The 13803-nt window shown below is 33.9% G+C and overlaps 1 protein-coding gene across 1 annotated transcript; it reads right to left on the reverse strand.

Moving 5' to 3' along the window:
- Positions 1-418: 418 nt before the first annotated feature.
- Positions 419-9465, reverse strand: LOC133334305 (protein embryonic gonad). The gene is made up of 2 exons (XM_061542595.1): positions 9388-9465; positions 419-1555 (listed from the first exon to the last, which is right to left on the reverse strand). Exons 1-2 carry the CDS (start codon positions 9463-9465, stop codon positions 419-421), a joined length of 1215 nt encoding a protein of 404 aa, XP_061398579.1.
- Positions 9466-13803: the final 4338 nt, after the last annotated feature.

Genomic DNA, 13803 nt, shown 5'->3' on the forward strand with positions numbered 1-13803 from the left:
GGTTAGGTTCTATGTTGGAATATAAGAATTCTTCAAGGCGCCTTTAAATATGTTATATTTTTGAACTTTTTGTTTTTGTATTATAGATTTTGGTATTTGTATTATATATATATATATATATTAAAATAGTGACCTTATGGCACAAAGGGAATTCCTATGACCTCTGTTGATATTTGTTTTTATTTATTTATTTTTTTTTTTTGTTTAAATATATACAACATAAAACAATAAAAAAAATTGTGCCTATAAGTATGCTACAATATTCATGGAAATTAAAATAAATTTTACAGAAAACAAAATTTTTTCACTGGGTCTAAATTTGGAATGTTTGAAAAAGCATAGATTCTTTAAATACTGAAAAAATACCAGAGTAGACAGAGATAATGTGAGAGTGTTACTCTATATGAAATATATCCCCTCATCCCGTGAGGGTTTGCGTAGATCGAACCAGTGTTAAATCCAAAACTCCCACACCACCTTTGCCACATTCCATTTCCGGCTCGGGTGTTAGACTTTTATTCGCCTCCGCTTTTGGTGATTGACTTTGCCGACTTTTCAGTGATAAATCTATGGGCTCATCTTGTACATCACTCTCCTCCGCATCATGATGATCACCAGCTTCCATTCTCAGTTGGAAGCTATCATGTGTCTTAATGGCGGGTAACATAAATGCCGGTGGTGAACCTGCCAGGGCAGCGGTATTCAATACAGCCGCAGGCGGTGGTAATTGGGTGAAAGCAAACGATGCAAATGGACTATGTAGAGGTTCAGAATGACTACGAAATATTTGTAGAAATTGTTGTCGTCTGCGTTCTCGTTCATCGGAATCTTCTTCGCTGCAGCCATTATCCATGGGTTGATGAGCCGAGTTACAATTCCTTTCCGATTTCAGCAATTGCTGATGATGTTGACTGTGGCTATGATGCCGTAGACTTGCCGTACTTGTACCATCATCTGTGGGATCACCTGCAGAAGAGGCTCCCGAATCGCTGGGTGTATCACTAAGGCGGGATTCATTATGGCTTTTATTGTTGGCGGTATTGTTGCCCGAAGACATCGAGTCCGCACCATTAAAAAATTTGGCAGGATTAAGAAAATTACTCAAGTTACTCCCCACATTCCCCGCCAGAGTATTGACGTTATTGTTGTTATTATTATGGCTGCTGGATACTGGTATACTGAGAGCGGTTCCCGACACACCTCCTCCACCACTAATGGCTGATTTGATGCAGGGATTTGTTTTATCCTGATAGGTCTGACGGGCATGTATCTGATGCAGTCTTGCCAATTGTTCCAAATTACTATTCGAATTTCCGCTGTTGTTTTGTCCCGCCGCACCACTATTTGTCTGCTGCTCTTGTAATAGGCAGTGGATTTTAAACCAATTGGATCTTCGACCATATCGGGAGCCACTTTTTGACATTCCCACCAACAGACATTTACGTAGACGACAGGCTTTACAGGCGGTACGATTCTTTTTGTTAATCACACAATCCCCATTATTTTTACAACCCGCAATGGCGGATATGTTGTTGTAGGTACGGCCGAAAAATGACTGAAAAGAGAAAAAGAAAATTAAAAGGACGATTAGACAAAAAACGAAAAGAAAAATAATATAAAGATTAAAAAAGCCAGTAAGGAAAGTAGTAAAGTCTGACTGGGCCCACTATATGATACCCTTCACCACTTTGGGTACATATGAATCCAAACAGCCGTCGCGTTTTTATTATATATCTATATCTGAACCGATTTCAGGAAACTTGCCAGAGACTAATATATATATTAATTCCGTACGTTGTGTCAATCGGCCTAGCTATGCATCTTTTCACGAAGCTTAGCATCATCAGTCCAGAATTAATTCAGTACGCTATTACAAATTTCGTGCAAATTAAATGATTTTAAAGACTTTGGTGCACCAATTACCTAAAATCGGATGAAAATATATATGGGAGCTATGTCTAAATCTGAACCGATTTTCACGAAACTTAGCACACACCATTCTAGACTTGATTCAGTACGCTATGCCAAAATTCGTGCAATTGAAAAGATTTCCAGGGAATTCAGTGGCCTATTTACCTAAAATCGGGCGGAACTATATATGGGAGCTATATCTAAATCTGAACCGATTTTCACGAAACTTAACAGACATCACTCTAGGCTCAATTCAGTACGTTATGCAAAATTTGGTGCAAATCGAAAGATATATATGGACTTTGGTGCACCATTTACATGAAATCGGAAGAAACTATATATGGGAGCTATATCTAAATCTGAACCGATTTTCATGAAACTTGGATCACGTCATTTTAGGCTCAATTCACTAAGTTATGCCGAATTTCGTGCAAATGGAAAGATATATAGGGAAACTATATATGGGAGCTATATCTAAATCTGAACCGATTTTCACGAAAATTAACAGACATCACTATAGGCTCAATTCAGTACTTTACGCCAAATTTCGTGGAAATCGAAGGATAAATAGATACTTTGGTGCACCATTTACATGAAATCGGACGAAACTATATATGGGAGCTATATCTAAATCTGGACCTATTTTCTCGAAACTTGACAGACATCACTCTAGGCTCAATTTAGTACGTTTTGCCAAATTTGGTGCAAATCGAAAGATATATAGGGACTTTGGTGCACCATTTACCTTAAATCGGAGGAAACTATATATGGGAGATATATCTAAATTTGGACCGATTTTCATGAAACTTGGCAGACGTCATTTTTGGCTCAATTCAGTACTTTATGCCAAATTTCGTGCAAATCGAAAGATGTATAGGTACTTTGGTGCCTATATCGGACGAAAATATATATGGGAGCTATATCTAAATCTGAACCGATTTTTCCCAATTTCAGTGGGGTTCGTCCTTGGTCCAAACAAATGAGCTGTGCCAAATTTCACCCAATTCGGATCATAAATGCGACCTGTAATTTGTTTACAATTTAACATGGACAGACAGACGGATAGACGGACGGACATGCATAAATCGACTCAGAAAGTGATTCTATGCATATTCTCAAAAGGAACCATAGGTCTATCTCGATTATTTTTACCTGTTACAAACATATGCTCAAAGACATAATACTCTGTACCACAGTGTGGTGAAGGGTCTCAGTATTTTTTTTTACTGAGAACCTCAGTACAAATTTTTTCTATAGAAAAAAATTCACTAAGACCCTCAGTACAATTTTTTTCTATAAAAAAATTCACTGAGACCCTCAGTCGGACTTTTTCCTATAGAAAAAAAAAAATACTGAGCCGCCCAGTAAGATTTTTCTATAGAAAAAAATACAGTATGATTTTTCTATAAAAAAAATTCACTGAGAACCTCAGTAGGAATTTTTTCTGTAGAAAAAATTTAGTGAGACCTGCCGTAAGAATTTTTGATTTAAAAAAAATTCTAAAGACTCTCAGGAAGGCCCTTTTTCTACAGAAAAACAAACCTTAATGTCTCTCAGGAAGGTGTTCTGAGTTAGACTTAGGCTTGAGCAAATGAATACTTCTAGAGGTGTCATAATTTTTTTCTGTAGAAAAAAGTCTTCGTGAGGTTCTCAGTTATTTTATTCTTCAATTATAGGCTTTTTGTACAGAGAAATTGTTTGTTATAAAAAAGAACACCTTACTTAAATTTATTTAGCTATTAATTATTTGCCACTTACTAAAACTTTCTTTGATGGCTATGCTTTAGCAAAGCATGAAAAAATAAATGTAAATTACAATTTAAAAGCCCCTCAAAGGCTGGGCATTTAAAATTTTTTTGGAAAGAGTTTAGGTCAGGTATAATTTTGTTATAATTACAGAGACAGAGAGAGAGAATGAAATAGCGTAGCAGAAAATTTTCGCGTTTTAGCTTTTTGTTTTCACATTAGACCACATCTCATTTTTGCAATTGTACGTCATTTAGTAATAAAAGGCCTAAGTCTGAGTTAAAATGTAATTATTATTAATTACAATTATTTACACAAAATTTAAAAGTACTCTCTCTCTCGCTCTAGCACTTAACTACACATGCTTGGAGACCAGGGTTGCCCTTCTACATTATTTCATTTTCAAAATAACGAATATAAATATATGAAAAATAATATTTGATATTTTTTATAGAAAAAAATCTTTCTTGATTTGATTTTTTTTTTTTTTTTTGTTACAGATTTGGGAAAATTATGTCTCGATGTAAATTCCTACCTTTATATAGAAATATCAAACCTTGAAAACAAGTTTGACATTTTTCAATGTTTTCGTAATTCAAAAATTGCAACCCTGTCATTTATCAGTTGATTCGATTTCATTTTGTAGCTATGAGATTAATATAAACTGCATTTATTCTTAATCGCACTTCGCTAAGCTTCCACTGCTGTTCGAATGCTAGCTGTGAGCAGGAGAACGTTTTGCTAATTAGTTAAGCTAACAAGTGTTACTATTTACATAAATTTACATAATGATTAGCCAGGGATTTTGTCGTTCTCTACACAGGTAAAAAAAAAAACAAAAATTAAATCGAATTATCATTTTAAAATGTTAAATGGGCTTCAAGTTTTAAAGAGTAAATTCCACCTCAAATGAAAATAAAGCACTCAAGAAGGTCGAGGGATAGTGCAGAGGATATGTGGAACTTATAGTTTTCAAAGTCCTTTCTATGTAATATTGAAGACCTTATGTTCACCTACTTCCTATGTAAAGCTAAAATTTCTAGGGCCTATCCCGATCTACTACATATCTATAGATATTCTGATTAATATAAATGCTCTGGAGGTTTTTTTTCCATTTTAGAATTTTTTTTCATTTTAGAAATTTTAAATCGATAACCCTTAGTTCGATGCTATATTCTGGTATTCTTTAAGCTTTTTAGAAGTCCAGAGATTCTTCTGGACTTGAGATTAAAAATACTATTAAAAGTGTAGTGTAGAGTATTACCCACTGCTACATTTTAAAAATACTTAATTCCTCATTTAAACTGCCTGAAATACTAATTTCAATTTTATTTTCTTCTTCTCCTTCTTAATTTATTTTTCTTCTTGATTCTCTATTCAACTTCTAGTTACATTCAAAACAATGACAATGAGTTTTTTCAACTACTGCTTATTGCCTTCAAGAAGAACTTGTTATTTGCTGTTGATGTTGGTGGGTTATTCTGTTCCAAGCCACTATTTGAATGTCTTTTGGCCACATCTGTTTGGTTTTAAAGAAACAAAGCAACAAATATATACCCAACAACTTGTTGATGTATGAAGATGGGTTTTTATGTAAAATGACCTTGACTTTTTGATTTGAACAGCAAAGAGTATGCAAGTTAGATAGTTTATTTTCGAAATTAAAATAAAATTTATTTTTCTTGTTTTGCATCGTTATTAGCTGCAGCAAAATCAACATTATCATGGTTATTAGCAACACCAATGTGGTGATGATGATCATCATTTGGTTATATGGTGGTAACTCAAGTACAATTTGATATTTGCTAAGTCTTCATCGAGTTACTCAAGATTTTTCTATGGAAAATAGTCTTTGTTAGGGTCCTGAGCATTATTTTCTATCGGAATAAAGTATTCCTCGGAAAACTCAAAAATTTTGACTAATATAAAAAAATCGTTCTAACGACCAGGGTACTTTTTCCCTACATAAAATACTTCTTCAGAGGAAAGAGGGCTTATTCTGACTTCAAGATATATATATTTTCTAAAGTAAAAATCTTCCTTAGAGACATAAGGATTTTTTTCAATGTCCCTCAGAAACAAGTTTTCTTGAGGTATTTTTTTAACAAAACAGGTGGGATTTTTTTTTTTCTTGAAAAAATTCATGAGAATCTCAAGACAATTGTTTTTTCTATAGAAAACAAATTCTGATACATCAGGACGATTTTTTTCTATAGACAAAAATTCCTGAGACCCTCAGGACCACTTTTTTAATAGAAAAAAAATCCCTAGAAACTGAGGATTACTTTTTTTTTATAAAAAAAAATTCCTGAGACCTTAAGGACAACATTTTTCTATAGAAAAAAAATTCCCTAGAACCTCGGGACTACCTTTTTTAAGGAAAAAAATCCTGAGACCATCAGGACTACTTTTTTCTATAGAAAAAAAATCTGAGACTATAGGGACTACCTTTTTTCTCTAGAAAAAATTCCTGAAACCCTCAGGATTATTTTTTCTATAGAATACGTTTTCCTGATAATACGTTTTTCTATAGAAAAAAATCCTGAGACCCTCAGGACGATTTTTTCTAAGAAAACCTTTCTGGGACTCTCAGTACGATTTTTTCTATAGAAAAACCAGTAAGGAAAGTAGTAAAGTCGGACTGGGCCGACTATATGATACCCTTCACCACTTTGGGTATATTCTACATATGTATCCCAACAGACGACGCGTTTTTGTCATATATCTATATCTGAACCGATTTCAGGGAAACTTGCCGGAGACTAATTTATATTACATCAGTACGTTGTATCAATCGACCTAGCTATGGATCTTTTCACGAAGCTTAGCAACATCATTCTAGCCTTAATTCAGTACCCTATACCAAAATCCGTGCTAATAAAGATATATAGGGATTTTGGTGCACCAAAATCGGATGAAAATATATATGGGAGCTATATCGAAATCTGAACAGATTGTGTCGAAACTTCGCACACATCCACCAGATTTAATTCATTACGCTATGCCAAAATTCGTGCAAATCAAAAGATTTCCAGGGACTTTAGTGGACTATTTACCTAAAATCGGGCGAAGCTATATATGGGGGCTATATCTAAATCTGAACCGATTTTCACGAAACTTTTCACACATCATTCTAGAATAAATTCAGTGTGCTATGCCAAATTTCCTGCAAATCGAAAGATATATAGGGACTTTGGTACACAATTTATCTGAAATCGGACGAAGATATATATGGGAGCTATATCTTAATCTGGACCGACTTTCACGAAACTTGGCAGACATCATTCTAACCCTTATTCATTACGCTGTGCCAAATTTCGTGCAAATCGAAAGATATATAGGGAATTTGGTACACAATTTACCCTAAATCGGACCAAGATATATATGGGAGCTATATCTAAAACTGAACCGATTTTCAATAGGGTTCCAATTTCAATAGGGTTCGTCCTTGGGCCAAACAAATGAGCTGTGCCAAATTTCATCCAATTCGGATCATAAATGCGACCTGTATTTTGTTTACAATTTAACACCAACAGACGGGCGGACGGACGGACATGCATAAATCGACTCAGAAAGTGATTCTATGCATATTCTCAAAAGGAACCATGGGTCTATCTCGATTATTTTTGCCTTTTACAAACATATGCACAAAGACATAATACCCAGTACCACAGTGTGGTGAAGGGTATAAAAATTGCTCAGTGCACAAATATGCGTAACTAATTTTTGACATTATTGTCCATGAATAAAAATTCAATAACATTTTCCTTTCTATAGCTACACAATTCCGACATAAATATGAATATTTTTTGCCAAATCATGAGAAAATATTTGAATGCCAGAAAAATATCAGTTTGCCCTTACAAGGTATTTTCTTGTAATGACTGGTTTCAAGAGACAAGCCTTCACTTTTTTCTTTTTATGACTACAAAAACCCTATTGAATACCCCTTGATCTTCATTGTTAAACTATGTACTTTTTTCTCTATTAGAAAAACTAAATCAATATTGTTACAACCTCCTCACAGGTATGAAGATTTTCTGGTCTCATTTTCTTCACTATCTTTTGAACTTTGTTTTGTGAAGTATGAATCGACCAACTAACCTAGCAAAAAATAACAAAAACGATAAAAATCTATTGATCGATCTATCAACTGAATGGGCCATGATTATTTGATAATGTGTCTCATCGTTTTATGCCAACTCATCTAATATGTGTGTAATTTTATATTGATTGACTGCAGTTTTAGTTGGAGTTTTTTCTCTCTTTCATTGCTAAAAATCAATGAAGATCATCCTCGGTATATTCAATAAGTTTGTTTTTTTTTTAGCATAAAAGATTTCACTTCAATTGTTGCTTCTTTTTGATACCATTCAAAAAAAAAAAACTATAGTCCACAAATTTTGTTCCCATCATTTGATAGGTTATAATTTCGTTTTGCTCCATTCAGTTTTGTGTGTTTTGCTGGGTTAATTAAAAATCGATTTAGTTTTTGTTGTTGCTTTTTGTCCATCGTCATATGATTTATTTTTGAATCAATATCTATTAAGATGGGGTACTGTTCGACCTAGTCTATCATTAATGAGTTTGAAATCAAATAGAAAAAAAATCATTGATTTCTTTGTTTTGCAATTTACTGAAAGGTGGCGGATGATTTCGCACATGTTGGGGTTTAATTTTGGAGGGGATTTTTTTGTTAGGAAATTAATGTGAGAATTTTTACTTGCCAAAGTTAATTTTTTGTTAGACAAAAAATGCGTAAAATAATATGCAACAATGGCAAATTTTCATGGGAAGGTATTAACATTAGGTGCATCTGATTTTAGGTGACCTTGATTTTAACTTGCTCATAATGCAAATTCAATTGAGGATCAAAGAAATGAGGAATTTAAATAAAATAGATGATGTTTACCACACCAATTCGAAGACATTGAGGAATTCCATTATTCCTGAGGTTGCCAGGAATTTTTTCTAAGCAAAAAGTCCTCCTGAGGGTTTCAGAACCTCATCATGAGGTCCTAAAGAACAATATCTTACTGAGGGTATCAGTAATGTTTTCTATAAATAAAAAATCGTACTGAGGGTTTCAGTAGTTTTTACTATAAATAAAAAATCGTACTGAGGGTCTCAACATTTTTTCTACGGAAAAAATCGTACTGAGGGTCTCAGTGAATTTTTTTCTATAGAAAAAATCATACTGAGGGTCTCGGTGAATTTTTTTCTATAGAAAAAAATCATACTGAGGGTCTCGGTGAATTTTTTTCTATAGAAAACAACTTCGAACTAAGGTTCGGTGAATTTTTTTCTATAGAAAAAAATCCTACTGAGGTTCTTATGAAATTTTTTTCTATAGAAAAAAATCCTAACTGAGGGTCTTCGGAATTTTTTTCTATAGAAAAAAATCATACTGAGGGTCTCGGTGAATTTTTTTCTATAGAAAAAAATCATACTGAGGGTCTCGGTGATTTTTTTTCTATAGAAAAAAATCATACTGAGTGTCTCGGTGAATTTTTTTCTATAGAAAAAAATCGTACTGAGGTTCTCAGTGAATTTTTTTTTTCTATAGAAAAAAATCATAATGAGGTTCTCAGTAAATTTTTTTTTCTATAGAAAAAAATCATAATGAGGGTCTCAGTGAATTTTTTTCTATAGAAAAAAATCATAATGAGGGAATCAGTAATTTGTTTGAACAGGTTCGTTTCTTAAGTCTTTTGTTTTTTATGCACTTACCTTACAACCCTCACAGGTAAAGGCGCCAAAATGAAAACCAGCCGCTGGTTCGCCGCATACTTTGCACAGCTGGTTCATCTAAAACAAAAAAGAAGAAAAAATTAGTTAATAAAAATTCTAATAAAAATGTCATTTGAAAAATTCATGTTTTCCAAAAAAATAGAAAAAATTAACATAATTATTAATTAAGAAGTTAAAAGCCGAAATTTAACAACCAAAAGCTAATTATGAACGTGAAGGAATTCAAATATAAAATATGAGGCCAACTGCTGGGATGTAGATTTTCCCAATGACTCTTGATGACTGATATTGGCTATAACAAAAAAAAAAAAAAAAAAGAAAACAAAAACCAAATCAATTCTTCCTGAGGCGGTACTATTATTGGGACCTACTGTGCCTGGGTACCGTACCATTTAAGATCAAATAAAAAATTTCCCAAATAGCAATTTAGTTGCCAATATTTTATGAGCGTCATAAATAAGGAGGTTGTAGATTTTGTTTCTGCTGTTGTTGTTGGTTTTTTGCATAATTAAAATTGTGGAAAAAATATGTGTGTGTAGAAGCCCAGAAATGCAAATGTTGTAAAAACAGATTTGTATTTTCAATTTTGCTAGGAAAAAATTGTGGCCATTGTGGAGGATTGGGAAAGTAGGTGGCGTCTGCAAGGTATTTTTGCGTTAACACGACCACCATCGCCGCCATCGCCATCACCACCACGATCACCATTAGCAATCAGCAGGGTTATGTTAATGCTGACAATTGGTGACGACGACTCCCAACCGTTGAAAGCCATCAACGAACGAACGCATCATTGGCCGCAAAACTTTTCACCATGGCTGGATTTCAGTTAGCCGGGATTTTTATGACTGGAAAACCGTTAAACAAAAATAAAAACTACTCTACAGGCCAAAAGAATTTGTCAATATCTAATGTGGCACCTAGTTTTATGTCCGTCAGGTCTAGGCCTAAACAAATATCCGGAGAGGAGGAGGGGAGAGCCCTCCTCAACGGTGGCAGCAGAATGCAATTTACAAACCGCATATTTTTGAAAACAAATCATGAACAGGAGAAGAAAAACTCCTCAACAACAATAAAACTTTGCTATATGGTTAGTGAAAATTTGCAGACATATTTTTTTAATTGCCAAAGAACTGCAGGGAAGTGGAGACCCAACGACGGCTTGAAATGTTTACCTTTTGTTTGCATATTTGCTAACTGTTGTTTAGAGGCCAACAAGTGGCACTGTTGATATGTTAAGGGTCTACACTTCGGTCAACAATAGCTACTGTTTTTCGGAAGGAGAAGAGACTTCCTGAGGGTCTCAGTAATTGTTTTCTATAAAAAAATCAACCTGAGGGTCTCAGTAACTTTTTTCTATAGAAAAAATTGACCTGATGGTCTCAGTAACTTTTTTCTATAGAAAAAATCGACCTGATGGTCTCAGTAACTTTTTTCTATAGAAAAAATCGACCTGATGGTCTCAGTAACTTTTTTCTATAGAAAAAAATCGACCTGATGGTCTCAGTAACTTTTTTCTATAGAAAAAATCGACCTGATGGTCTCAGTAACTTTTTTCTATAGAAAAAACTTAACCTGAGGGTCTCAGGAATTTTTTTCTGTAGAAAAAACTTAACCTGAGGGTCTCAGGAATTTTTTTCTATAGAAAAAACTTTCTATAAAAAAACTTCACTTAACCTGAGGGTCTCAGGAATTTTTTTCTATAGAAAAAACTTAACCTGAGGGTCTCAGGAATTTTTTTCTATAGAAAAAACTTAACCTGAGGGTCTCAGGAATTTTTTTCTATAGAAAAAACTTAACCTGAGGGTCTCAGGAATTTTTTTCTATAGAAAAAACTTAACCTGAGGGTCTCAGGAATTTTTTTTCTATAGAAAAAAACTTAACCTGAGGGTATCAGGAATTTTTTCTATAGAAAAAACTTCGCCTGAGTGTCTCAGGAATTTTTTTCTATAGAAAAAACTTCGCCTGAGGGTCTCAGGAATTTTTTTCTATAGAAAAAACTTCGCCTGAGGGTCTCAGGAATTTTTTTCTATAGAAAAAACTTCGCCTGAGGGTCTCAGGAATTTTTTTCTATAGAAAAAACTTCGCCTGAGGGTTTCAGGAATTTTTTCTATAGAAAAAACTTAACCTGAGGGTCTCAGGAATTTTTCCTATAGAAAAAACTTAACCTGAGGGTCTCAGGAATTTTTTTCTATAGAAAAAACTTAACCTAAGGGTCTCAGGAATTTTTTTCTATAGAAAAAACTTAACCTGAGGGTCTCAGGAATTTTTTTCTATAGAAAAAACTTAACCTGAGGGTCTCAGGAATTTTTTTCTATAGAAAAAACTTAACCTGAGCGTCTCAAGAATTTTTTTCTACAGAAAAAACTTAACCTGAGGGTCTCAGGATTTTTTTTCTGTAGAAAATGTATACCGTTGTCAGCATTTTTTCCTCCAGAGTATAAAAAAAATATATTTTCCATAAACATACTATTTCCTTAATTCAAATATGCTCCTGTCATTATACACCTGTTATGTTAATTGTATTACCGCGTGAGAAAGCCAACTGGAAAATTCTTCAATGGCAATATATTTTAGAATTTATCAACAACATATAAAATTAATGTCATCTGCGGTTAGCATTGCCTGTAAATGTAGCCTGATCGGACAGGCCAACACCTCCTTGATAGTCATGGAATTAAAAAAAAAAAAACAGCAACAGAAGAGGATGGAAAACTTCTGGCTTGCCTGGCAAGAAGCCAGCGAAGTAGGTAATAATAACAAGTGTTTAATTCTTAACGCCTTTTAACCTTCCCCACAAAAAGATGACTACGAAGTGGAGAAAAAAACTGAAAAATACAGAAACGACAACGAATATTTTATGCTTAGTGAAATAAACAGCATTTTCATTTCTATGCCGTCGTTCCGCGTGATTCAAACAGCATCCCATTGAGCCGTACACACTCAGTAGGTCAAAAGCATTGAGCATATGATGACCATAAGAAGCTGGGCCTGGGACTTGGGCGAAGACTGCCAGCAGGCAAATGCGAGGCCCAACACATTTGTTATGCGACTAAAATTCACAGTCATTCATTGAACACAGAAATAGGATTTTCTTTTTAGTTATGGCCAATAGATTTTCGAACTGCGGCTTTCTCCGGCTGGAGTGTTTCTTCGTTGAAACACATTATGGTTACACCGAAAATCTTCTTCGCAGTTTTTTTTTTTTGTTTTTTGCTTCCTACAGTTCAAGAATGTCGAATGTTATTCTTGACTATGCGAATAATTTTTCTATTTTCTAGTTTGGCTTGGCTAAGTAAATTCATGGAAAGGCGGCACTAAAGTGGCTGACAAACTCCATGACCAACTATTCATAATTGTTGGGGAATAACTTTGTTAAAATAAATTGTGGGAAAAAAATGATTTTCAGATATTCTCAGCTCTGACTTTAGACTCCTTTAGAAACAAATTTCGTGACCCTCTATACATGTGACCCTCTATACGACTTTTTTTGTAGAGGAAATTGTTGATATCCTCCGTAAGATTTTTTTTCAGGTCGATTTTTTCTATTGAAAAATATCACGAGATCTATAAATCCACGCCTTAGCAGGACCTCAGGTCTTAGAAAAAATACTGGACCTCAGTACGATTTTTTTCAAAAAATATTCTTTAGAAAAAATCCACGCCTCAGTTGGCCCTTGATTTTTTCCTATAAAAAAAAAAAATATTCTTTAATAAAATCACGCCTCAGTTGGCCCTTGAAAAATATTCTTTAGTAAATCCACGCCTCAGTTGGCCCTTGAAAAATATTCTTTATAAATCCACGCCCTTTAGAAAATATTCTTTAGAAATCCACGCCTTATTCCTGTTGCTCCCAAAAAATATTCTTTAGAAATCCACGCCTTAGCAGGACCTCCCAAAAAATATTCTTTAGAAATCCACGCCTTAGCAGGACCTCCCAAAAAATATTCTTTAGAAATCCACGCCTTAGCAGGACCTTAAAAAAAAATATTCTTTAGAAATCATATAGTATTTAAAAATCCACGCCTTCTGCAGCTCCATAGAAAAATATTCTTCAAAAAATCCACGCCTTCTGTAGCTTCTTAGAAAATACTTTTTTAAAAACTCCACGCCTTCTGTAGCTCATCAGAAAATATTCTTTACAATTTTCGGCTCAGCAAGTCCCTAGAATATTTGTCAATGATTTTTTTCCTCTATAAAAAAAGTTTATTTTCATTACCCTTAGAAACAAAAGACTGAAGAAAGAAACTTGATTTTGTTCAAATAAATTAATTTCTTTTTGAAAACAATGTTTGTTAATTTCTTCTTCACTTTGTAATTACTTTATTAAGTGTTTTTGATTGCCTTGGCAATTACCACGGCGAGCTTAATTGCTGTGAAAAAAGCCCAACGCTGGTT

The sequence above is a fragment of the Musca vetustissima genome, unplaced genomic scaffold (assembly GCF_032173495.1).
Source record: "Musca vetustissima isolate MV318-11 ecotype Yass unplaced genomic scaffold, APGP_CSIRO_Mvet_v1 utg42345, whole genome shotgun sequence".
In the NCBI taxonomy this organism is placed as follows: Eukaryota; Metazoa; Arthropoda; class Insecta; order Diptera; family Muscidae; genus Musca; species Musca vetustissima.